Raw genomic sequence first — 26,831 nt, 5'->3', positions numbered from 1 at the left:
GTTCAAGATCTTTAGTATTTCTACCCGTGGCCTGTCTATATTTTCTCTCCGGGGCCCCAATCTGTGTGCTCTCTCAATTTTGAAATTACCAACGAGGTCTTGCTTCTCCACCGCTTCCGGCAGCCATTTTTCAAGGAACGTGCCTAGATTCCGTTCAGGCACACTTTCCGGCAATCCAACCAGCCTCAGGTTGTTCCGCCTCGAGCGGTTTTCTAGATCCTCCAGCCGCGACTCCACTTCTTCCAGTCTGCCGATTATTTTCGGGCGCTCCTCCACCACCTTCTGAATCTCCTCCTCCGCCTGTCCCAGTCGCTGCTGCGCCTCGTGGAGCTCCGTGACCAACGTAGCCTGCCTCTCCTCCATCCCGTCCAGCTTGTCCAGGATCAGTTGTAGTTTCTGCCCTACTGTTTGCTCCACCGCCGCCTTCACTTCTTCTGTAATTTCGGCGGCCCACAGTGAGCTGGGCGAGGGTGAGTCAGGGGCTCCTTTCTCCGCCATTTTGCTGTCTCCTGGGCGCGCTCGCTCTTTGGGCTCTTTCCGTCCCGTTTTCACCGCCATCGCCGCAGACCCTCCGTTTTCGGCCAGATTTCTGTACTGGATGTTTTTATTTCTGTAGTTGATCGTCTTGCTGTGGTTAAGGACGCTGTTTGCGAGCGCAGATTAATTAGTGTCCCGGAGCAGCTTCACCTTCCGTCTCGCTACTCCATTCCCCAACCGGAAGTCCCTGTTTCCCTTATGCGCTGGAAGCTATGTGGTGTTAAAGGCATACTGGGGCACATCTGATGGCCCTGTCCTAAGGCTAAAGTATTTTGGAAGAGCATTCAGTTTCAAATTCAATGTGTCATGGGGATCCACATCCCCTGGAATGCAAGGACATTTTTACTTAATAGAGCTATCCTGGACTTTACTATTTCCAAAATATCTCTGGTCTGACATTGTCTGAGGGCAGCCAAATTGGTGCTGGTTATAGCCTGGAAGGAAGCAGGTGATTACTACAAGGAATAAATCCTTGAGTAAGTGAGAACAAGTCTAGGGTCCACTCAAGGACAACATATGTTGACTTATTTAGTGGTTTTATTCATTTTTACTCCTTTGTCTGGGATAGTCATACACAGGTGCTTCTTGTGTTGTTGTGCAGGACACAGCTGGTTTTGACTTGTTTTTTTCCCTCTTTCCTTTCTTTTTCCCCTCTTAAACAAAAGTTTATCAAAAAGGAGAGATTGCTAGTGCTCCTTGACAATATGTCTTTAACTAGCCTGTTTGAGTTCTCATAAGCTGTAGTATTGGTATTATTATGCAATGTATTATGTAAAAATTTACTGTTCGTTTGCTTCATTTAATGGATATATTGTTCACTGTGTTTGTTTGCTTTCTTGTTGTACTCAATAAAGGACCCCTTGCAAATTTAAAAAAATAAAACAAAAAACTGTGCAGTGCAGAGAACAGAAAGTTCCTGCCAGGAGGACCTGCATAGCACCTGGGCTAGGACAAGCAGCCGGACAGAGTAAACAGGGAAGGATCCAACCCCTAATCATGGGCAAGACTCAGGAAGATGGTATAAGCCGCTACTGCACAAGTGCACTCTTTTTCTGCCCACACCTTCCACTATCACCGTAACAACTGTCTAGTGGCAATACTGCACCCTACTAAATCTAATAACTCTGGCCTGGGTCCGTCCTGTTCTGGGCAGTGTGGGGTCAGTGTGCTATGGTTGCCTTCTTTAAGCAAATGGGTCCTTTTCAAGAACAACAAGGTAATACCGGGCACCAGAGAGTAATCTGACAGCTGGGATTTGTCGAGCCCTGGCTTAAACCACTGTATCACGATCTTTGAAGACTTCCACAACCTCCAAAGAGCTTCCCTCCAGTAGAAAGCATATCAGTGAGCCCTTCCAGTATGTCGCCACCAGCTAGGAGAATCTGTATTCATCTATGGCTATTGTAGAGACTTTTGATGTCATTTCAAAAGCATCATATGCCAAGCTAATAAGATGCTTCTTGCACTCCTCATTGTGAACCAATAACAAACGGAATTCACATCGATCCTTTTGAAGGAGGCAGTCTGATTTGTTTTAATAATTAGGATTCTAAATTCATATGCCATAAGTAAGACTTTAAAGACTGTACTCCATTGACAGTGCTTTTAGTGAATCTAAAATTACGATGGTACTTCCATTTTTTTCCATCTCTAAAGGATCCACCTGTTAAAGCTATAAGTAGACATTCCCGCCCTTGCTAGTATTATTCTTCTTTGGATAGGTTTTGCAGATAAATATATCAAGAGATAACAATGGCTCCAAAATGCTACAGCTAGATTCTTGAAGGGAATTAACCTTAGCCAAAAGATAACACCAGTGTTGAAAGAACCACACAGGCTTCCCATTAAATTCTGCAGCCAGTTAAACTGACTATTTCTGCTCTTTAAATCTTTACTTGGGTAAGCAACAACTACCTGAATTGCATGTTTATTATACCTGGGAAGACAGATTAAATCCTCTTCAGATTGGCTACTTGACAATTCCATTTAAAGCCAAGCTCAAATGAACTACACTGGTCCATACTCTTTGAGGCTGTCTTCCAAAGGATCTCCAATTAACTACTGGCTTCTTAACAAGTGTTTGGCAGTCCTCAGTTGTGTTAAACGTTAGTCACCTTGGAGCTATCGAACAGATTTCTAGCCACAATCCAGTTGATATTCAGTCCATGGGAGGGAGGCTGGCTAGCTAAGTCCTGCGATCGGCACTGAGCTGGATATTCAATGCTGGGCCATTTCCGGTGACCAGCACTGAATATCTAGGGTTTTTTCGGACGTTTTAAACTTAGCTGGCCAGATCACGTGATGTTTGGCTAGAAAGAGGTTCTCACTGAGTTGAGCTCCTGGAGCCCCCTACTGAATATCTACCCACACGCTAGTTTGTTTACTTTTATTTTGTGGGCCCACTCGGATGGGACTTTCAATGTTTTACACATACTCTTTACTAGAGCTGGGTGCGAGTCATTGGGCTGTGGATTTTGTACGCACGATGCTCATCTGTGAGGCAATCCTGAGTTATTTATCCCAGTAGAGGAACCTGCTTTGCTTCTTGCTGCAGAGGTGGTTGCTCTGTGGGGCAGAGAAGACTACATTGAAAGTAGCCCCCTTTAAACATTTTTTTTTTGCGTGTGGGTCGGGGGATGGAGTTCGCGTGTTCTCACTTTGTGGAAGGTATGTGGGGAATTCTAAGGTGATGGGGTAGGCGGGTGGGAAGGGGAGAGGGGGGTTTGTTGGCTGAAGTTGTGGGATGTGTGTGTGAGGTACTTTTGGGTTTGTTTTGTGAGGGTAACTAGAGTGCTTTTAGAGGCATCTGGTGGGCGGAGGGGGAGGTGTCCCTCCTTGTTTTTTGGGCAGCAATTTTTTGTAACGACTGTGTGTGATTTTTGGATCTCTGGGATCACTTAAGATAGTTTCTTGGAATGAAGGGGGATTTCCTCCCCTATAAAAAGAACCAAGGTGTTGTAGGCTTTGCAGAGACATAAAGCAGATATATCATTTATACAGGAAACACATTTATCTTCGGGGGAACATGCTAAATTCAAAAGAGGATGGGTTGGTTCTTTGGTAGAAGCCCCTGCAGTAGGTCGCAAAGCGGGAGTGATGATTCTCTTCCGGAAGGGGATGCAGATTCTGATCAAATCTACGGTAGTAGGTCCGGAGGACAGATATATCTTGACATTGGTGGAGATAGCGGGTCGCTCCCTAGTGCTTTGTAATGTATATGGCCCCAAATGTCTTTGATAAGGACTTTTTTCAAGGGCTGATTGCTAAATTGACCCCTTTTAGTGGTGGAAATATAATTCTTGGGGGAGATTTTAATTTGGTGTTTGACCCTTCTGTTGATAGGTTGGGCTCTGGTGTGGGGAGTTCCAAGGGGGGGGGGGTGTCATGGGGCCTTGTCGCTGCTCTGCAATGCTCTAGATTTAGTGGATGTATGGCGTGTCCTGCACTCTTCGGAAAGAGATTTTACTCATCTTTCTAGAGCCCGTGCTTCTCAATCTCGTATAGACTATCTTTTGGTCTCGGGTCCCCTTTTTTCTTGGGTCTCTCAGGCGGAAATTGGCCCTTAAGCGGTGTCAGACCATGCCCTCATTTGGTTAATGCTAGATTGTCCCTCAAGTGGAGGGGGAGGTCACTTCTGGAGGTACCCTTTAGATTTGGTAGGAGATCACAAGTTCCAGGCTTATTTGTCCGAGCGATGGAATGATTATGAATTTCATAATGGTATTCATCAACAGCAGCCTGCTCTTTTTTGGGAAACGGCAAAAGCTGTGCTGCAGGAAGATATTATCTCTTATCGAGTAAGAGCCGGAAGCTTAGGGATAAAGAAATTCTTCGTCTGGAGAAAATGGTTAGGAGCCATAGAATTAAGTATGGAGGTTCTCCCAGTGATGCGCAAAGAGAGGCTTTGTTGGTGGCTCAAAAGGAGTTGAATGAATTGCTACATCAAAGGGCAGTTAAGTCCCAATTATATTACAAATTTCAATTATTTTGCTATGGTAATAAAGCTGGGCAATTGATGGCCCGTATGGTCAGGAGGAAGGGCGGGTTCTCTCGGATTCTTCAGGTGAAGGCCTTGGATGGTAAAATGCTACATTTGGATAGAGAGAGAGCTGATCGTTTTCGCCAGTTCTATGAGACTCTATATGCAACTCCAGATGAGGATGGGTTAGACAGTGACTTGTATTTAGATAATCTAGTGGTGCCCAGGCTTTCTTCCCAGCAGTTGAGTGTTTTGAATAAGCCATTTACGGAAGGAGACCTTAGGTTAACTCTGCAGCAGAGCGCTTCTCATAAAACGCCGGGTCTGGATGGATATCACACAGAATTCTACAAACAGTTTTCTGAACGGGTTAAGGTGCCGTTATTGACTTTGTTCAATTCAATGGTGACGGAGCAGACCATTCCAGAGACTTTCAAATTGGCCCAGATAGTTGTGATACCTAAAGAGGGGAAAATTTAGAAGACCTAGGCTTCTATAGGCCTATTTCCCTCCTTAATGTTGATGTTAAATTATATGCAAAGATCTTAGCAAATAGACTGGTGGATGGGGCTCAGGTGGGATTTGTGAGAGGACGGACAGCAGTTAAGAATATTCATTCCATCTTGACATCATTGGAGGTGGTGGCTCAGAGAAGTTTGTCTTCCCTTTTAGTTAGTTTTGACGCAGAAAAAGCGTTTGATCGGGAGAGATGGTCATATCTGTTCGCTGCTTTGCGGCATTATGGCTTTGAAGGATTTTTCTTGGATGCAGTACGCGCTCTTTATTCAGAGCCCCAGGCTAGTGTGTGGGTAAATGGGGTATGTTCGCAAAGGTTTCGGATTTTTCGGGGTACGAGACAGGGATGTCCACTGTCTCCTCTTTGTTTGTGTTATCATTGTATCCCCTGGTTAGGGAGATAGCTCTTCATCCGGACATTACGGGAGTGCTTGTAGGTTCCTCAAAGTTTATATTGTCGGCCTTTGCAGACGATCTGCTGGTACATCTCACGAACCCCCTTAAATCACTGCCTGCGTTGTTGGAGCTTTTTCAGGAGTTTGGAGACTTTGCTGGTTTTAAGCTTAATTACTCTACGTCCCTGGCATTGGCCTCTAGGGATGACATAAGACAGAAGTGGGGGTCGGGTTTTCCTCTTCAATGGGCCAAAGGTTCTTTTCTTTATTTTGGCCTTTGGTTGTCCATGAAATTGTCGGACTTATATCATCTAAATGTTACGCGATTACTATGGGCCACGGAGACGAGACTGCGTGCATGGGTGTCTGCTTCTTATGCTATATGGTTGAATACAGCTGTTTCGTATGGTGGAATTCCCTAGATGGCTACATTTGCTACAGCTACTGCCCTTTTATATTTATCAGTGAGATCTTAATTTGCTGTTCAGTTTGCTAAGGCGTTTTTGTTGGGGAGGGAAGAAGGATAAGCTCCCGCTGTCTTTGCTAATGGGTTCATGGAGTGAGGGGGGGATTGGGTTTGCCGGATTTAAGGCAATATAATCGGGCATGTCTTCTGCGTCATCTGGGTGATTGGTTTTTTGACAGGAAGGATTATATGCCTCGGCAACTGGAGAGTCAATACTTCGCCCCCTGTCATTTCTATTTTTTGCTGCAGGCGCCGAGCCCTGTGGTCCCGGTCCACTTGCGCACTAGTCTGCTCTTATCTTCTCTATGGGTGCTTTGGAAGGATATGGTGCGGTCTTGCGGATTAGACTTATGTATGTCAGATTTGTTGCCAATTTGTGGGAATCTGTGGTTTAAACCTGGGAATGATAATATTACTTTCCGGTGTTGGGCACAGATGTGTATAACTCCCTTGGAACATGTTTTGAATTTGCAAGGTTCATTGTTGAACCTGGGAGCCTTGGGTATTGGATATGAGATTAATAACATTTTCGCTTATAATCAACTGGCGCATTATGTCAATTCTTTAGAGGCTGCTGCCTTGCGTTCTTGACATAGTCATCAAGTGAGACAGTTTTTTCAGTTGGTGCGGGGAGATCGGCTGTCGGTCTTGGACCATTATAAAGCCCTGGGGACATTGCCTTTTTGTAAAGACCAGGAGTTGATTAGACAGCGTTGGGTCCGAGATTTATCAAGACCCAACCTCTCCTTAGATTTTAATGTTTTGACTTCTCAAATTCCTCAGATGGCAATGCCAGTTTGCGGGAACGTCAATACCACATTCTTCATAGAGCGTATCTTACGAAGGATCAGATTATCAAAATGGGGGGGGGGGGGGGGGGGGGGGGAGACACTTTTTTGTGTGGGAAGTGTGGAAGGGCGCTGGGTTCCTTTTTTCATTGTTTATGGGATTGTTTTAGGGTGCAGAATTTTTGGGCCTTTATTCTTCGCTATCTGATGTTCCTATTAGGTTCTAGGATTTTGTGCACTCCCTCTGGAATTCTCCTAGAAAAGTATGAGCTTTTTGCATTGCAGGGTGGCCCGGCCAGTAAACTAATTCGTAAGGCTTACTTGATCGGAAAGAGACTCATTTTGAGTCAATGGGTTAGCGACTCCCCCCCCCTGGACTTCTGGCATTGGAGGAATAAAGTACACGAGCTCATGCTTTTTGAGCGTCGGGGAGTGTGGGGATCTCCTAAGTGATAGAAGCAACTCCTTGACATTTGGGGTCCATATATACAAACATTGCACACTCAGGGCAGAAGTTTAGTGGTTAATTCTCTTTGATAGTGGGAGCTTGATTGTCTTTTGGGTATGGCTGTGCTCTCTGAAGTTACCTCTCTATAGGATTCGAAGGGTGAGCTTGTGGGATGGGGAGGGATGTGTTGAGGAGTTCAGTTACATTTCTAGTTGGTGCATATTTGCCACTTGAGAGGGGTTTTTTTTCCTCTTCCCTCTTGGTAGTTGGCGTGTTAGAGATGCCTTTTTATCTGCGGTCAGTAGATGCACGGCAGTTTAGCCTTGGGTTTAGATATGGGGGATGGAGCGGGGTCGGGGGAGAAGGGAGTTGTCAACCATTTGTTGGGGGATGTTTATGTGAGGTATGTTCTTTGGGGTTTGGCCTTACTTTGCTTCTGATGGTGGATGGTGTGTATGTGAGTACCACTATTTTATCCTTCCGGAATTTGGGATGTGTTAACTAGTAAAGGGGGGGGGGTGGCTAAATGGTCAAAAGTGTGATGACAGTTGCTACTTTTTGTATAGTCTTTCTCTTTGTATGAGTGCATTCTTTGAATTGTCATCAAGAAACTGTTGGAACATAACATGAGAGGGAGGGTCGGGTTACAGGATTGGGTATAGGGGGAGGAGGAAACTGTTCTAAATATTTGATGATGTAATTATTATCTTATTCATACTCAGATGGTCTTGTTAACCATGTTTTTTTTTCTGTATATTGAATGTGGTGATTATTTTGCTGAATCATCAATAAAAATTGTTGAAACATAAACTTAGCTGGCCAAATTAATATTCAGTGCTGGCCGGTTAAGTTTATAAGTGGCCAAAGATAGGACTGCTATTTAGGCAATCCTATTTGGCCGCTAAACTTAGCTGATAGGTTGAATATTCACGACTAGCCGATTATATTGTGTGATATAGCCAGTTAGTCACTATGCGCTAAGCAGTAATATTCAGCAGAGATAACCGGCTATCTTGCACTGAATATTAACGCTTAGTCAGTTAAGTGCAAATTAACTGGCCAGGAGCTGTTCCTGGTCAGTTAAATGGCGCTGAATATCAGCCGGTACTTATTTCTTGCTATTAATCCAATAGTTAAGATCTTGGCAGGACAATCTTGACTGATAGTTTTTCTGGACAATTTTGGAATTGCATAGATAAAAATTCAATTGACTGATTAACCTGACCAGTGCCAACAAGAGTCATATGTAACCAGTGGTGTGCTGGAGCCGGCTCGCACCGGCTCGCAAGAGCCGCTTGTTAAATTTTGACAGCTCTTGCGAGCCGGTTGTTGTTGGGGGCGAGCCGGCTCCATTGCGGGAGGCAAGCATAGCAGGAGGGCGCCATCACTGGCCATGCTTACCTCCCCTGCCGCTCCGAAGCATGTACAACCATGTCCTTCGCCCCCTCCGTCTTTTTTGAATTACCTCCGTCGAAGCGCCGCCATTTAAAGCCCTGCTGCGTGCTGGCTGGCCGTCTCCAGGCTTCCCCTGCTTGATTCGGATGATGTTCGTGCCTTAGTCCCACCTTCATTCTGACGTCATTTCCTTTTTCGCGAAGGCGGGACTAAGGCACGAACATCATTATACAGAATCAAGCAGGGGAAGCCTGGAGACGGCCAGCCAGCACGCAGCAGGGCTTTAAATGGCGGCGCTCGACGGAGGTAATTCAAAAAAGACGGAGGGGAGGGTGGGAGCGAAGGAGCGGCAGGGGAGGGAGGATAATCGCTGGATGGGTAGAGGGGGGCAGGGAAGAGACTTGCTGGGCATGGATGGGCAGAGGGGGGCAGGGGAAAGAATTGCTGGCCATGGATGGGCAGAGGGGGGCAGGGGAGAGATTTGCTGGGCATGGATGGGCAGAGGGGGGCAGGGGAGAGATTTGCTGGCCATGGATGGGCAGAGGGGGGCAGGGGAGAGATTTGCTGGCCATGGATGGGCAGAGGGAGGCAGGGGAGAGAATTCCTGGGCATGGATGGGCAGAGGGAGGCAGGGGAGAGATTTGCTGGCCATGGATGGGCAGAGGGAGGCAGGGGAGAGAATTCCTGGGCATGGATGGGCAGAGGGAGGCAGGGGAGAGATTTGCTGGCCATGGATGGGCAGGGGAGAGAATTGCTGGGCATGGATGGGCAGAGGGGGGCAGGGGAGAGAATTGCTGGGCATGGATGGGCAGAGGGGGGCAGGGGAGAGAACTGCTGGCCATGGATGGGCAGAGGGAGGCAGGGGAGAGAATTCCTGGGCATGGATGGGCAGAGGGAGGCAGGGGAGAGATTTGCTGGCCATGGATGGGCAGGGGAGAGAATTGCTGGGCATGGATGGGCAGAGGGGGGCATGGGAGAGAATTGCTGGGCATGGATGGGCAGAGGGGGGCAGGGGAGAGAACTGCTGGCCATGGATGGGCAGAGGGGGGCAGGGGAGAGATTTGCTGGCCATGGATGGGCAGAGGGAGGCAGGGGAGAGAATTCCTGGGCATGGATGGGCAGAGGGAGGCAGGGGAGAGATTTGCTGGCCATGGATGGGCAGGGGAGAGAATTTCTGGGCATGGATGGGCAGAGGGGGGCATGGGAGAGAATTGCTGGGCATGGATGGGCAGAGGGGGGCAGGGGAGAGAACTGCTGGCCATGGATGGGCAGAGGGAGGCAGGGGAGAGATTTGCTGGCCATGGATGGGCAGAGGGAAGCAGGGGAGAGAATTGCTGGGCATGAATGGGCAGAGGAGAGAATTGCTGGGCAGAGGGGGCAGGGGAGAGAAGAGAATTGCTGGGTATGGATGGATAGAGAGGGGCAGGGGAGAGAGGAGAGTTTCAGGACATGGATGGCAGGGAGAGCAAGAGAAATTCTGGACATGGATGGAGGGGAGGGAAGGGAGAGAGAAGAAATGCTGGACATGGAGGGAAGATAGAGGAAGGAGATTAGATGAGGGAAAAGGAAGTGAGGAGAGAAACTGCACATGGATGGAGAAAATAGGCAGAAGCTGGATCCACTGTACAGTCAGGTATGCGGAGGACCAGAAATGAAGAAGAAAGGAGGAAAGAAAAGAAATAAATGGAAAGGAAGCCCTGGAAACGGAGTCAAGGGAACAGATAGAGAGCAGCAGAATCAGATACTGGACCAGCATGATCAGAGAAACAAAGTCACCAGACAACAAAGGTAGAAAAAAAATAATTTTATTTTCATTATAGTGTTTAGAATATGTCCACTTTGAGAATGAGGTGCTGAACGTTAAAAGTTTATGTTTATTTACTTATTTATGGCATTTTATCCCATATTAAACATGAATTAGATTGGAACCTGGGATCATTTAATTTTTTTTCCTGGAGAGAGTAATGTGTTGGCCGCTGCCCCCCCCCCCCCCCCCCCCCCCGGGTATAGCCAGCTCTGCAATTGTTTTTTGGGGGGGGCACAGAGGTGGATGGGGGGCGCAGGGGTGGACGGGGGGCGCAGGGGTGGACGGGGGGGCGCAGAGGTGGATGGGGGGGGCGCCGAGGTGGACGGGGGGGGCGCCGAGGTGGACCGGGGAGAGAGCCTGTTGTTAAAAATTTACCAGCACACCACTGTATGTAACATAATAGAATACTCACCATACTGAGTTAGACCAAAGGTCCATGAAGCCCAGTATCCTGTTTTTTAATACTGGCCAATCCAGTTCACAAGTATCTGGAATTACTGATACAACAACTGAAATCCTGATGGTGCTGTCATACCTCTTCTACGAGTTCAGTCTCTCCTTCAATTTTCTGGAGCATTTCTCGTCTTACAGAGATTTCCTTATCCAGGCGATTGGACTCCAGCATCATGTTTTGAAGTTTTTCCTAAAATAAGGCAAATATAAGTGCTCTAATACAACAGAAACACAAAGCACAGGCAGCTAAGAAGAATTCAGTATCATAGTGTTGAGAAAAGAAGAAAAGAGGGGGCACATTGTCAGCAGAGAAGAGCTATGACGACTCATATTCACAAAACAGCTGTTACTACATAAGTCAGCACGAAACAAAATGCAAGCTGGATAGAGGCTGTAGTCTCTCTTTAAAAACTGAAGCTATTGCAGGTTCTGACTCAGTGTCTCCTGAGTAAGAGACTGATAAATCATTTTTCATTCCCTGAAGCCACTCCAAATGAAGCTGCAGTTAGCTTCAATACTAGTACTGTGCTACCTCTACAAGTCATAAGATATTTTTCAAAAAGTAAAAATTTCTGATTATAGGTTCAGATCACGGCTATATGTAGAGTGTTCTGAAACGGTTTAAAACTCCCTAGAATCTTTAATTTAGCATGATTTATACTAAAAATATGAGTACACCATAGATAACACTATTGAGTAATTAGCTCCGACACAAAGGATATATTATAAATAGGGCTGCATTTTGGTTAAAATTTTTAATCATAATTGCGTGATTAAAAATGTTTAATTGTGATTAATCTCATGATTAAAGGACCAATAACTTCTATCCAACCCCAGGCCCAAAATCTCTCCCCTCCCTCCTCTTCCAGTTCCATTATTTCTCCCTCTCTCTTTCTTCCCTCCCATCTGTTCCTCCCACTTGGAGTCCAACACCTCTTCCTTTCCCCCTCCACTCCCAGGTCCATTATCTCTCCCTCCTTCGCTCTATCATTGGCCCCCCTCCAATCTCAGGCCCATTATCTCCCTCTTTCTTCCTTCCCTCCCTCCACCCCTCAACATCTACTCTCCCTCTCTCTTCCCTCCCTCCAGCTGTTCAGCATATCTCTATCCCTTCCCTCCAGTCCCAGGGCCATTATCTGTCTCTACATCATTCTCTCTTTCCCAATGAACAGCATCTCCACCCCCCACCCTCCAGTGTACAGCATCTCCCTCCTTCTTCTTCACCCCAGGTTCATTATCTCTTTTTCCATTCTTCTGTCCCTATTGGCCAGCATCTCTCTCCCTCCCCTCCAACCCCAAGTCCATTATCTTTATTCATCCTTCCTTCTTTCCCTCCCTACCTGTTCAGCATCTCTCTCTTTTTCCATCCCCTTCCTCACCAATGAAAGGTCCAGAATCTGTCCCTCCCTGCAGTTTGACAGTTCCCCCCTATCTCAATTCCCCCCCCCCCCCCCCACCATGTACCTTAAATCTAGTCTTCTCTTGGTCCCTGGCAGTAGTAGCAATACTCATACACTGCTTGCAGCCTGCCCTAGGCCTTTCCCTCTGACTCAGCCTGCTCCTGCGGAAACAGGGAGAGCAGGTAAACTGCCTAACCACGGGCATGGCGGGGAGGGAGACATGTTGGACCATGCTTCAGGGAGCAGGAGGAAGAAGGGACGGAAATGCTAGGGGAAGACTGTGCAGCATGATTATTAACCATGATTAATTTTTTTAAATTGCAACTAATATATAACGTGGTAATTGCGACAATAACCGTGCTTAATGGGCTGCCATAATTTTCTTTTTAGTTTTCTTTTTTATTGTTTTATTGAGATCAGTGAAAAGGTGCAAACACAACAACTTATTCAATTACACAATATAACAGAAAAAAAGTCTAGCCTTTGTGATCTCACCCTCCTCCCTCTTTACTCAACCCTCCTCTCTTCCCCCCATGGTAACAGCAAAAATATGTGCTGGGATAGCAATTATGTTTACAATAAAATTTCAGGATGATATGTCTATCATTTAGTCAAGGCTCTTGTTTGGTATTCTTTCCATTTTGTATAGGGTCCCAAACTTTGTGAAAGGCTGTAATGTGTCCTTTTTTTTGAGCTGTCAATTCAGACATCAAGCAAATAAATTTAAGTTTACAGAGAACTGTATCTTTTGCTAGAGTGTTAATAGTTTCCAGTGTTGTGCTAGCAGCAACTTGCCAGAAATAAAGAATTGTGCTGCCAGTTTATGTGTGTCATTCCTTGCATTAGGTGGTTTAAACTGCAACAAATAATCCGCAGTGCAAGGATAGAAGACTTTGTTTCAATTGATTCAATAATTCTTGCCAGAAAATTCACACTTTAGGACATGTTCACCATTATAGTGTACAGCGCTGCGTACGTCTAGTAGCGCTATAGAAATGATAAGTAGTAGTAGTATATATGGTAGAAATCTCTTTGTCCCCCACACTGTCACCAACGAAGAGTCAATCCTGTTTTATTTATATGACGTACTGGGGCAGTGGTTCCTAAACCTGGTCCTAGAGGCATCCCAGCCAGTCAGGTTTTTAGGATATCCGAAATACTCATGAGAGAGATCTGCATGCACTGCTGCATGCAAACCTCTCTCATGAATATTCATTGTGGATATCCTGTTAGGAACTGGGCAACATTCTGGGGAAGGGGGAGCCTATTCCGAAAGGATGGGCTCCACCTTAACCAGGGTGGGACCAGGCTCCTGGAATCAGCATTTAAAAAGGAGATAGAGCAGCTTTTAAACTAGAAATGGGGGGAAGGCCGACAGTCGCTCAAAAGCGCATGGTTCGGGATAAGGTATCTTTCATAGGGTATCCTGATAGTGAGGTTGCAAAAGAGAGACTGTAGTAGATCAGGTGTCCCTAAATAAAAATAAAAATCAGACAAAAGATTGCAAATTAGTACTGTCAAGTACTAAGCATGATGTAAATAGGAGCAACAAACACAGTTTGAAATGTCTATATGCGAATGCCAGGAGCTTAAGAAATAAGATGGGAGAGTTAGAATATATTGCACTAAATTAAAAATTAGATATAATAGGCATCTCTGAGACCTGGTGGAAGGAGGATAACCAGTGGGACACTGTCATACCGGGGTACAAATTATATCATAGTGATAGGTGGATCGAATTTGTGGAGGGGTAGCATTGTATATTAACGAGAGCCTTGAATCAAATAGATTGAAAATTCTGCAGGAAGCAAAACACTTCTTGGAATCACTGTGGATTGAAATTCCATGTGTAAAGGGGAAAAGGATAATGATAGGAGTGTACTACCGTCCGCCTGGCCAGGATGAACAGACGGATGCAGAAATGTTAAAGGAAATTGGGGACGCAAACAAACTGGGCAACACAATAATAATGGGTGATTTCAATTACCCTGATATTGACTGGGTAAATGTAACATCGGGACATGCTAGGGAGTTAAAATTCCTCGATGAAATCAAGGACAGCTTTATGGAGCAGCTGGTACAGGAACTGACGAGAGAAGGAAAAATTCTAGACCTAGTCCTTAGTGGAGCGCATGATCTGGTGCGGGAGGTAATGGTGCTGGGGCCGCTTGATAACAGTGATCATAATATGATCGGATTTGATATTAGCTTTGAAGTAAGTATATATAGGAAATCAAGTACGTTAGCATTTAACTTTAAGAAAGGAGACTATGATAAAATGAGAAGAACGGTGAAAAGAAAACTTAGAGGAGCGACTGCGAGAGTCAAAAATTTACATCAGGCGTGGATGCTGTTCAAAAACACCATCCTGGAAGCCCAGGCCAAATATATTCTGCGTATTAAAAAAGGAGGCCGGAAGACCAAACGATAGCCGGCGTGGTTAAATAGTGAGGTGAAGGAAGAGCTAAAAGAAAATCCTTCAGAAAATGGAAGAAGGAACTGACTGAAAAAAATAAGACACATCATAAGGAATGTCAAGTCAAATGCAAAGCACTGATAAGGAACGCTAAGAGGAAATTCGAAAAAAAGATTGCACTGGGGGCAAAAACACATAGTAAAAATTTTTTTAGGTATATTAAAAGCAGGAAGCCAGCAAAAGAATCAGTTGGACTGCTAGACGACCGAGGAGTAAAAGGGACGATCAGGGAAGACAAAGCCGTAGCGGAGAGATTAAATGAATTCTTTGCTTTGGTCTTCACCGAGGAAGATTTGGGTGGGATACCGGTGCCGGAAATGGTATTTGAAGCTGACAAATTGGAGAAACTTAATGAATTCTCTGTAAACATGGAGGATGTAATGAGCCAGTTCTACAAACTGAAGAGTAGCAAATCTCCTGGACCGGATGGTTTTCATCCCAGAATACTGATAGAACTGAAAAATGAGCTTGCGGAGCTATTGTTAGAAATATGTAATTTATCCTTAAAATCAAGCGTGGTACCGGAAGATTGGAGGGTGGCCAATGTAACGCTGATTTTTAAAAAGGTTCCAGAGGAGATCCGGGAAATTATAGACCGGTGAGTCTGACGTCAGTGCCGGGCAAAATGGTAGAGACTATTATTAAGAACAAAATTACAGAGCATATTCAAAAGCATGGATTAATGAGACAAAGTCAACATGGATTTAGTGAAGGGAAATCTTGCCTCACCAATCTATTACATTTCCTTGAAGGGGTGAACAAACATGTGGATAAAGGTGAGCCAGTTGATATTGTGTATTTGGATTTTCAGAAGGCGTTTGACAAAGTACCTCATGAAATACTCCAGAAGAAATTGGAGAGTCATGGGATAGGAGGTAGTGTTCTATTGTGGATTAAAAACTGGTTAAAAGATAGAAAACAAGAGCGTAGGGTTAAATGGTCAGTATTCTCAAGGGAGAAGGGTAGTTAGTGGGGTTCCCCAGGGCTCTGTGCTGGGACCACTGCTTTTTAACATATTTATAAATGACCTAGAGATGGGAGTAACTAGTGAGGTAATTAAATTTGCTGATGACACAAAGTTATTCAAAGTCGTTAAATCGCGGGAGGATTGTGAAAAATTACAAGAGGAACTTATGAGACTGGGAGTCTGGGTGTCTAAATGGCAGAAGACGTTTAATGTGAGCAAGTGCAAAGTGATGCATGTGGGAAAGAGGAACCCGAATTATAGCTATGTCATGCAAGGTTCCACGTTAGGAGTCACGGACCAAGAAAGGGATCTAGGTGTCGTCGTTGAAGATACGTTGAAGCCTTCTGCTCAGTGTGCTGCTGCGGCCAAGAAAGCAAATAGAATGTTAGGTATTATTAGGAAAGGAATGGAAAACAAAAATGAGTATATTATAATGCCTTTGTATCGCTCCATGGTGCGACCGCACCTCGAATATTGTGTTCAATTCTGGTCGCTGCATCTCAAAAACGATATAGTGGAATTAGAAAAGGTGCAGAGAAGGGCGACGAAAATGATAAAGGGGATGGGACAACTTCCCTGTGAGGAAAGGCTAAAGCAGCTAGGGCTCTTCAGCTTGGAGAAAAGGTGGCTGAGGGGAGATAGGATAGAGGTGTATAAAATAATGTGGAGTTGAACGGGTAGATGTGAAGCGTCTGTTCACGCTTTCCAAAAATACTAGGACTAGGGGGCATGTGATGAAGCTACAATGTAGTAAATTTAAAACGAATCGGAGAAACTTTTTCTTCACTCAACGTGTAATTAAACTCTAGAATTCGTTGCCAGAGAATGTGATAAAGGCAGTTAGCTTAGCGGAGTTTAAAAAAAGGTTTGGATGGCTTCCTAAAGGAAAAGTCCATAGACCGTTATTAAATGGACTTGGGGAAAATCCACTATTTCTGGGTTAAGCAGTATAAAATGTTTTGTACATTTTTGGGATCTTGCCGGGTATTTGTGACCTGGATTGGCTACTGTTGGAAACAGGATGCTGGGCTTGATGGACCTTTGGTCTTTCCCAGTATGGCAATACTTATGTACTTATGGGGTGCCTCCAGGACCAGATTTGGGAACCACAGTACTGGGGTGTAATACCCCATATATACATAATTTTGTAACCATGTTCCATCATGTTACTGGATATAGAAAGTTTTAGGAAAAACAGAAATACTTTTTTCCACCTACTGAATTCATATGTATTGCCCATATCATTTTCCCATACAGTCGTGTAGCGTAGTATAGGAGTAGTTCAAAACAATAACGCTTGATAAAGTCTGGAAACACTGCTCCGGCCACAGACAGAATTCAATACTCATTCGATGACTTGTTTCTTCTAAGTTCAATTCTCCACTTGCCTTGCACAATCGATAAGCTCTGATCTGTCTATAATTAAAAGTATCTCTCTGTGGTAAGCCATATTCTTCCACCAAGTCCTTAAAAGGAAGCCCTTATTCCTCCCAGATCTGTCCCAGTGCCCGTGGAGGAGCATAATCGAAAGGGACGCCCAAGTTTTGTTGAGGACGTCCTTGCAAAACATTCCGATGGAGGGGCGGGGAAACCTATATTATCGAAACAAAATGGACATCCATCTTTCGTTTTGATAATACGGTCGGGGACGCCCAAATCTTGAAATTTTGGTCGTCCTTAGAGATGGTCGTCCCTAGACTTGGTCGTTTCTGATTTTCGGCGATAATAGAAACCAAGGATGCCCATCTCAGAAACGACCAAATGCAAGCCCTTTGGTCGTGGGAGGAGCCAGCATTTCTAGTGCACTGGTCCCCCTGACATGCCAGGACACCAACAGGGCACCCTAGGGGGCACTGCAGTGGAATTCAGAAATTGCTCCCAGGTACATAGCTCCCTTACCTTGTGTGCTGAGCCTCCCAACCCCCCCCCCCCCCCAAAACCCACTACCCCCAACTGTACACAACTACCATAGCCCTTACGGTGAAGGGGGGCACCTAGATGTGGGTACAGTGGGTTTGTGGTGGGTTTTGGAGGGCTCGCTGTTTCCTCCACAAACGTAACAGGTGTGGGGGGGGGGGGGGGGCCTGGGTCCGCCTGCCTGAAGTGCACCCACTAAAACTGCTCCAGGGACCTGCATACTGCTGTCATGGACCTGAGTATGACATCTGAGGCTGGCAAAAAATATTTTGAAAGATATTTTTTAAGGGTGGGAGGGGGTTAGTGACCACTTGGGGAGTAAGGGGAGGTCATCCCCGATTCTCTCCGGTGGTCATCTGGTCATTTCAGGCACCTTTTTGTGCCTTGGTTGTAAGAACAACACGACCAGGTAAAGTCGTCCAAGTGCTCGTCAGGGACGCCGTTTTTTTTTCCATTATGGGTCGAGGACGTCCATGTGTTAGGCACGCCCAAGTCCTGTCTTCGCTACGCCGCCAATACGCCCCCTTGAACTTTGGCCGTCCCTGCGACGGAAAGCAGTTGTGGACGTCGATTATACTGATTTGGACGACCCTGGGAGGACGCCCATCTTCCGATTTGTGTCTTTTGAAAATGAGCCTGATAGCGAGTTAAATGCCCATCATTTATAGACATTGTCCAACCTGCCTGTCACCAAGTAAGGTGAATGCATAATAGAGGCTACCTGGGGGGGGGGGGGGGGGGGGTTGGCCGGCGACCACTGGACCACCAGGGACCATTTTCTGGGGGTTTGGAGGGGTTGGAGACCCACCAGATCTCCAGCCCTCCCTGAACCTGGGGGGGAGGGGATCATCGGGGGGACCGGAAGTCTGCTGGACCTCCAGCCCCCGTTGCTCGGGGCAGGGGTAGTCAGGGCCTGGTGGCCCCATGGACCTCCAGCCCCTGTGTTTGACAGGTTTGGGCTTTTGACATCTGCCTCTATGTTAGAGCAGGAGAAAGCAAACCAGGTGTGGGGAGTGAGGCAATCAGGCTCATGCTGGGAATACCCAGCACACACACACACAGAATAAGCAAGCACAAGGAGAAAGGCTAAACTCCAAAGTGAACGTAAGCGCAGGCTGGCTTCAGAAAAGCAATCAGAGCAATCAACGCCAAAGCAATGATTGCAGGGGAAAGGCAGGCTTAAATGGATCAGGCTTCTGACATCTGCTGGCTCAGCCCCTGACAAGCCAATCAGGAGTGAGTCCCAAACATTCCCCTGCCTATCCAGCAGAATTATCGCAGGATGTACATCAATTAAAGGTTTAACCCCATGATTGATCACAATTAAAAATTTTAATCGCTCGCTTGATTGTATAAAGTGTCTCCCTCACATTTTCATCTGTATAGTGCAAAATATAGACTGTAGATGTAAATTCTCAAAACTTACATACTTTACTTCAGTTACTAAACTGAAAATAAAATTGTTTCTCTTACATTTGTTGTCCAGTGATTTTATTTTTCTAATCATCATATTCCCTGTCTCTGGTTCTGTTTCTCTGTCTGTGCTCTGAACTCTAACTTCAGGGCCTCCTCTCTCCTCACTATTTCTTTTCTCTCCTCCTCTCTTCTTCACTTCTTCCCCTGCAGTTTTTTTCTCTTCAGCTGCCCTGCGTTCTCTCCTACCCCCCCCCCCCCAAAAGCACTGACAGACTTTTCTTTCCCACCAACTTGCGACTCTCTCCCATACTCTTCCTCCTTCCTGCATATATTTTTCTCTCTTACCACTGATCCCCTCCCTCCTCGATGCTTCTGCAACTTGTTCTCTCCTACCCCTGCCGCCGCCGCCGCTGCTGCACACCAGCAGCCTTTTCTCTCCTGCCACCTCATGTTCTCTGGCATTTCATTCCCCACTCTGCGCGGCCCTCCGAACTTCGCCTTGCACACAAGGCAGCATTAAGCACACACCACTCCACTCCTCTGTAACCGGAGCTCTCTCTCTCTAGCGTCCAACTCCTGCAGCAGGATACAGGAAGTTTCATCAGAGGAGACAGAACGCTAGAGAGGGAGGGCTCCATTTACAGAGGAGCAGAGCAGTGTGTGTTTAATGCCACCGTGTGTACAAGGCAAGTTTGGAGGGCCATGTGTGGCGGGGGGGAGATAAGATGCCAGGGTGGCAAGGCTGCCGGTGTGCGGCAGGGATAGGAGAGAACAAACTGCAAGAGCATCAGGGAGGGAGGGGGGGTCAGTGGTAGGATAGAAAAATATACCAGAGGAGGAAACAGAGAAAGATATGCAGTGGAACCAGGAGCAAGCAGCTCGCCGCAATTAATGCGTTAAAATTATTAACGCAAGTTAAAACATTTAAAAATATTAATCACGTTAAAATGCGTTAAATGTACAGCCCTACAAAATACAGAGGCACAGAAGGAACAGGGAGGAAGGAAAAAAGGACAAGAAGAGATGAATACACAGAAAAATCAAACTATCTAACAGATGAATCAAAGGCCTTTGAATTTAGGCCTACAAGCAATTCTTTGTAGATCTGGAGGAAGATTATTCCACAATGAAGGGGCACAGCAGCAGAAAGCTATTTCATGAGAAGGAAGAACCAATCGATTTGAAGTACATGGGACCGGACGGGATCCACCCCAGGATATTAAGGGAGCTCAGAGAGGTTCTGGCAGGTCCTCTTAAAGTTTTGTTTAATAAATCCTTGGAGACGGGAGAAGTTCCAAGGGATTAGAGAATGGCGGAGGTGGTCCCTCTTCACAAAAGTGGTGATAGGGAAGTAGCTGGAAACTACAGGCCGGTAAGCCTCACTTCGGTTATTGGAAAAGTAATGGAAGCGATGCTGAAGGAAAGGATAGTGAATTTCCTGGAAGCCAATAAATTGCAAGATCCCAGACAACATGGTTTTACCAAAGGGATATCGTGCCAAACGAATCTCATTGAGTTTTTTGATTGGGTGACAGGAGAATTGAATCAGGGACAAGCTATGGACATAATCTACTTAGATTTCAGCAAAGCTTTTGACACGGTTCCCCACAGGAGGCTTTTAATAACTGGATGGGCTGAAGATAGGACCCGAATTGGTGAACTGGATTAGGAACTGGTTGACGGACAGATGCCAGAGGGTGGTGGTGAATGGAGTTAGCTCGGAGGAGGGAAAGGTGAGTAGTGGAGTGCCTCAAGGATTGGTGCTGGGGCCGATTCTGTTCAATATATTTGTGAGTGACCTTGCCGAAAGGTTAGAAGGTAAAGTTTGCCTATTTGCGGATGATACTAAGATCTGTAACAGAGTGGACACCCCGGAGGGAGTGGAAAACATGAAAAAGGAACTGAAGAAGCTAGAACAATGGTCTAAGGTCTGGCAATTAAAATTCAATGCCAAGAAATGCAAAGTGATGCACTTAGGGAATAGAAATCCACGGGAGACGTATGTGTTAGGTGGCGAGAGTCTGATAGGTACGGACAGGGAGAAGGATCTTGGGGTGATAGTATCTGACGATTTGAAGGCGACGAAACAGTGTGACAAGGCGGTGGCTGTACCTAGAAGGTTGTTGGGCTGTATAGAGAGAGGTGTGACCAGCAGAAGAAAGGGAATGTTGATGCCCCTGTATAAGTCGTTGGTGAGGTCCCATCTGGAGTATTGTGTTCAGTTTGGAGGCCGTATCTTGCTAAGGATGTAAAAAGAATCGAAGCGGTGCAAAGAAAAGCTATGAGAATGGTATGGGATTTGCGTAACAAGACGTATGAGGAGAGACTTGCTGACTGAACATGTATACCCTGGAGGAAAGGAGAAACAGGGTGATATGATACAGACGTTCAAATATTTGAAAGGTATTAATCCGCAAACGAACCTTTTCCAGAGATACGAAGGCGGTAGAACGAGAGGACATGAAATGAGATTGAAGGGGGGCAGACTCAAGGAAAAATGTCAGGAAGTATTTCTTCACGAGAGAGTGGTGGATGCTTGGAATGCCCTCCCGCGGGAGGTGGTGGAGATGAAAATGGTAACGGAATTCAAAACATGCGTGGGATAAACATAAAGGAATCCTGTTCAGAAGGAATGGATCCTCAGGAGCTTAACCGAGATTGGATAGCAGAGCCGGTAGTGGGAGGCGGGGCTGGAGGCTGGGAGGCGGGGATAGGTGCCGGGCAGACTTATACGGTCTGTGCCAGAGCCGGTGGTGGGAGGCGGGGATAGTGCTGGGCAGACTTATACGGTCTGTGCCCTGAAGAGCATAGGTACAAATCAAAGTAGGGTATACACAAAAAGTAGCACACATGAGTTGTCTTGTTGGGCAGACTGGATGGACCGTGCAGGTCTTTTTCTGCCGTCATCTACTATGTTACTATGTTACATGATCTCAGAAAGTGACTCGGACAATACGGAACCAGAAGAGAAGACAAACTGGGAGGGACACAGAGTAATAAGTTTGATGAATTAACAGTAAAATTTTATAAGAAATCTGAAATTGACTGGAAGCCCAATGCTGTTCAAACAGTGAGGATACAACGCATCGCAGAACATCTGAGTAGCATAAGAAATGAGCAAATGCAAGCCCCTTTAGTGGCTCATTGGAAGGCAGCTAATCATGTATTAGAGGATTTGAGATTCCCTGCATTGAAGCAAGTGATATTAAGTCATGGAAGAGAAATCAGCGAAGCATTGAGAGTACAAGAACAAAGATTTATTTTTGCATGGCGCACAGTGGCCCCACTTGGCTTACATTTGGAGACTGAATGGTAACCTGGGGAGTAGGTAGCAAATTTGCATTTTGAACAGGGGATCGGGTTTCTCTATATGAACCTGGAAGATGACAGATGAGGGTAGTCCGGTCGAGTATCCGGAAATGAAGAGGGCAGGATCTGGGCGTGATCCCTCCGGTAAGCAGCCATGGATTCATGTGTTTGTATTAGCAGTTTTTGAAATTGTATTAGAAGAGGTTAGTGAAAATTTCATAAATGTGCCTTTATTTTGTAGAAGATGTATTGTTCCTTCCTGATGAAGATTTTTATTTTTGTTACATTTGTACCCCGCGCTTTCCCACTCATGGCAGGCTCAATGCGGCTTACATATTGTATACAGGTACTATTTGTACCTGGGGCAATGGAGGTTAAGTGACTTGCCCAGAGTCACAAGGAGCTGCCGGTGCCTGAAGTGGGAATCGAACTCAGTTCCTCAGTTCCCCAGGACCAAAGTTCCACCACCCTAACCACTAGGCCACTCCTCCACTGAAATATGGTCCCGTATTGGGGAACAAGGAGAGTAATTCAGATGGGGAACAAGGAGAGCAGTTCATATGATGTGGGCTGATGTAATCTGTGCTGAAATTGACTCCTGCGTCCTTTTGAAGAATGAGGATTGCGCTGCTATCACCTGAATTGTTGAATGGAGTTGAAAATTATCCCTGGGCTCTCTTTAAGGCTTCGGGATTAGCTGAAGGATAAAGCACCAACTGATGCTCAGTGGTTCAGAGATGCAAACGGAAATTTTTTTTTCAACTTATCACTAGAAATCAAACACAAATAACACATGGAAAGAAAAATACAGATGATACCTTTTTTATTGGACATAACTTATGTATAATTATGGTACAGCCAGAGACCCCCCCACTGGAATGGTGGAGGGCCCAGTCATAGAGCTCAGGCTGTTACAGACCTTGGCTGAGTCAGAAATCTGATGGCTGACATAACTGGGAGCTTACTGGAAAAGTATGGCCTAGTTTGTAGCCCGGATTGAGGCCTAAAAGTTAGGTAATAGATATGGAAACACAATGGAGGATTTCAGCACAAATGGAAGCCGTATCTGTTACAAAGTGGAATTTTCTCTAATATAAGTTAGAAAAACAAGTTGAGCAATGAGTGAGTCATGCCAGGTGCAGAGAAAATAGGGAACTAGCTGTCCAAGAGAGGAGGGAGACTTTCCTGTGAGCAGGGTCTTGCTTAAGATTTGTGGTTAAGCGAGCTAAAGATAAAACCATGTTAGCCAGATAGAAGCTACTCATTAGCATGAGCCAATCAGTGACACCATGACATTAGCATAGATCCAATCAGGTATATCTACTGTCATATTATCCATATCCTGAGGGCACCTATAAAAATCAGGGTATTTCCTGGTTTAAGTTAGAGAGAGATAAGGGTTGCCACTCTCTCTCCAAGGGAAACCAATGTGTCCAGCAGAATTAACAAATTACCTAATTGCTTTCCCTGTAAAACCTCTAATGGTTAAAAGAAATTATAAAAGATTAGCAAATAATTAACACCTGTTTGCAGCTTATTATATTCCTATAATTAATTGATTGTACGTGCCTGTTGTCAATCACTGATTTGACTTGTACCTTGGCAAATAAACTCCTCATTCCAAATGATGATTGTGGGCTTCACTTAATGATCAAAGGCTGTAAGTATAAATGCATTGTATAACTTGTAATCTAAATCCAGTTTGTCATAAGGCTGGTATCTTTTCCTTAGACCTAACGTCTCCCTTAGAGGCAATAACTCCTTGATTACCCCAGTACTAGTGTTATTTAGAGATGGAGTCAGATTAAGGTCACTCCAGCCTTCTTGGGGGGGCTCGGGACCCCCCCCCCCAATTCTCAACACTTAATACATTTCTTGATTAGCTTTTGAAGGTTGCCCTTCTTCGTCAGATCGGAAATAAGCAAATGTGCTAGCTGACAGTGTATATAAGTGAAAACATTCAAAAATTACTATGACAGTCTGACAGGGTGGGAGGATGGGGGTGGGTAGGAGGTAGCATGGGACATCAAAGCATATCATTGATATTCTAACAGGAATGGGTGTGGATAGGTGAGGGATGGGGTGGGGTGATCAACAGAGACATACAGCTTTATGGTTTATAATGGGCTAGGAACCCCAGATCCTTGTTAAGTCCTTTCTGTTGGGTGTTTAAAATATTCAATCATTCTGACTTCAAAGGTCTTACGTTCTTGTATGGTTTTAAATCAGGATTCTCACTAAGTCACTGGTACAGTGTCCTGGTCCTGTAAAATGCTGACCACAGGCATCAGTATTGTTCATGTGATGTCTACCCTGTTTCCCCGAAAATAAGACATCCCCTGAAAATAAGACCTAGTAGAGGTTTTGCTGAATGCTAAATATAAGGCCTCCCCCGAAAGTAAGACCTAGCAAAGTTTTTGTTGGCCCCGATGGGACATGGACACAGAAACCTTAATTTTTTTTCGCTGCAACCCAAAGACGAAATAACATAAAAGAAATGCAAGAAACAAGACTGAGGTGGAAATCTATCGTCCAGCGGACTCCTACCATCCGCCTTCATGCTTTTGTGAAGATCAACTACCGGTAAGTGAGCTCGGAAAGAAAGAAACATCCCCCTTGCAGAAATAATAAAAGAAAATGAGTAACTGAGCCCTTTCGGCGCTGCTCCATCGCCCAAGGGCTAAGTCAGACTAGAAGGATGGAAAGTGTTGCGAATGTACAGGAGGAGCACCATAAAGCACCACCAACGGGGAACGGAGCTACCGTAGAATTTGTGTTTAACGTTTGTAATACGATAGGGATGATCCTGCGCCCTAAGCCCTCACGCAACCTTCTGAGACCCCCCAGCCAGAGCAGCCGGAGCAGCCCGGCCCCACATTCCATTACCTTCCCTAGTTCATACCCCTCCTCCATTCCCAGCCCGGCCAGGGCGGCTCTGCTCTGCTCGAGTCCTGCGGTCACTGTGGGCAGATAGGCGAGCCATGGCCCTACTCCTGCAGGATACCGCCCCCCACTTCAATACTGTTCCCGACCACCACAGTCCCCCTACTACTCCCGAATAAGACATCCCCTGAAAATAAGACCTAGCGCATCTTTGGGAGCAAAAATTAATATAAGACACTGTCTTATTTTCGGGGAAACACGGTATGTAAATGAATCTTGTCTTAAGCATCTGGCCTGTTTCTCCAATATAGCATCCTTCGTTACATTTTTTACACTGAATGATATATACCACATTGGAAGATGAGCAAGTGAAAGATCCCTTTATGTTGAATATCTTTCCTTTGTGGATGACTGTGGGGTCCTGTGAAATATTTTGGCATAGTTTGCAACTGGATAAATTACAGGGAAGTGTGCCCTTCTGTTCCTTTTCAGTCTGTGATGGAAGTTTACTTCTGATTAGCTTGTGTTTTAAGTTGGGTGGCTGTCGGAAGGGCCAGTACTGGTGGGGATGGGAATATCTCTTTCAGTAATTCATCCTCCTGGAGTATAGGTTGTAGATCTCTTATGATTTTCCTCAGTTTTTCCAGCTCTGGATTGTATGTCACTACAAGGGGGATTCTGTCTGTGGATTTTTTCTCCTTGTACTGTAGCAGATTCTCCATGGGTGTTTTGAGGGAGGAGGCAATATTCTTGGAGATTATTTTGGGGTTGTAGCCTTTCTGTTTGAAGGATGCAGTCAGGCTTTTAAGGTGTCTGTCTCTGTCCTCTGGGTCAGAGCAGATACGGTGGTATCTTGTGGCTTGGCTGTAAATGATGGATCTTTTTGTATGTGAAGGATGGAAGCTGGAGTTGTGGAGGTAGCTGCATCTGTCTGTGGGTTTCTTGTATATAGATGTTTGTATACAGCCATCACTGATTGAGACCGTGGTGTCAAAAAAATTGACTTTTTCTGGGGAGTAGTCAATTTTGAATCTGATTGTAGGATGGTATGTATTGAAGGCAGAATAAAATTGTTTCCGAGTTTCTTCACCCTCCATCCAAATCATAAAAATGTCATCGGTGTACCGGTAGTATTTTAGAGGTTTGGTCTGGTGTGTATTCAGAAATGTCTCTTCCAGCTCAGCCATAAAAAGGTTAGCATATTGGGGTGCTGTCCTGGTGCCCATCGCAGTGCCCATTATTTGTAGATAGATATCATTGTTAAAGCGGAAGTAGTTGTGAGTTAAACTTAATTTGATTAATTTTGTAATAGTTTCTGGTGAGTATTGATGGTCCAGTGTGATTTTTTTAGGAGTCTTCCACATGCAGCTATGCCATCCGCATGTGGAATGTTGCTGTATAGTGATTCTACATCCATCGTGACCAGAAGGGTGTTAGGTGGTAGTTGCTTGATATTTTTCAATTTATTCAGAAAGTCTGTGGTGTCTTGTATGAAGCTGTTAGTTTGTGTACGAGAGGTTTCAGAATTCCCTCTATGAATCCAGATATTTCTTCCGTGAGTGTGCCAATACCTGATATGATGGTCTGCCAGGGTTTCCCGGTTTGTGGATTTTGGGGTAGCATGTAGAATGTGCCAACAGCAGGCTGGTTGGTATGAGTTTCTTCAGGTGAGGTTGCGC

At 45.4% G+C, this 26,831-nt stretch overlaps 1 protein-coding gene across 1 annotated transcript in view; it reads right to left on the bottom strand.

Moving 5' to 3' along the window:
• The window catches only part of CCDC113 (coiled-coil domain containing 113), a 184,857-nt gene that overhangs the window by 44,624 nt on the left and 113,402 nt on the right, over nucleotides 1–26,831 (bottom strand). The window contains exon 6 of the mRNA XM_030205001.1: nucleotides 10,867–10,974. Coding sequence (XP_030060861.1) covers nucleotides 10,867–10,974 — 108 coding nt within the window. The remainder of the gene's footprint in view (nucleotides 1–10,866; nucleotides 10,975–26,831) is intronic.

The sequence above is a fragment of the Microcaecilia unicolor genome, chromosome 5 (assembly GCF_901765095.1).
Source record: "Microcaecilia unicolor chromosome 5, aMicUni1.1, whole genome shotgun sequence".
NCBI classification, from domain to species: domain Eukaryota; kingdom Metazoa; phylum Chordata; class Amphibia; order Gymnophiona; family Siphonopidae; genus Microcaecilia; species Microcaecilia unicolor.
This window is presented reverse-complemented; position numbering and strand designations above follow the sequence as displayed.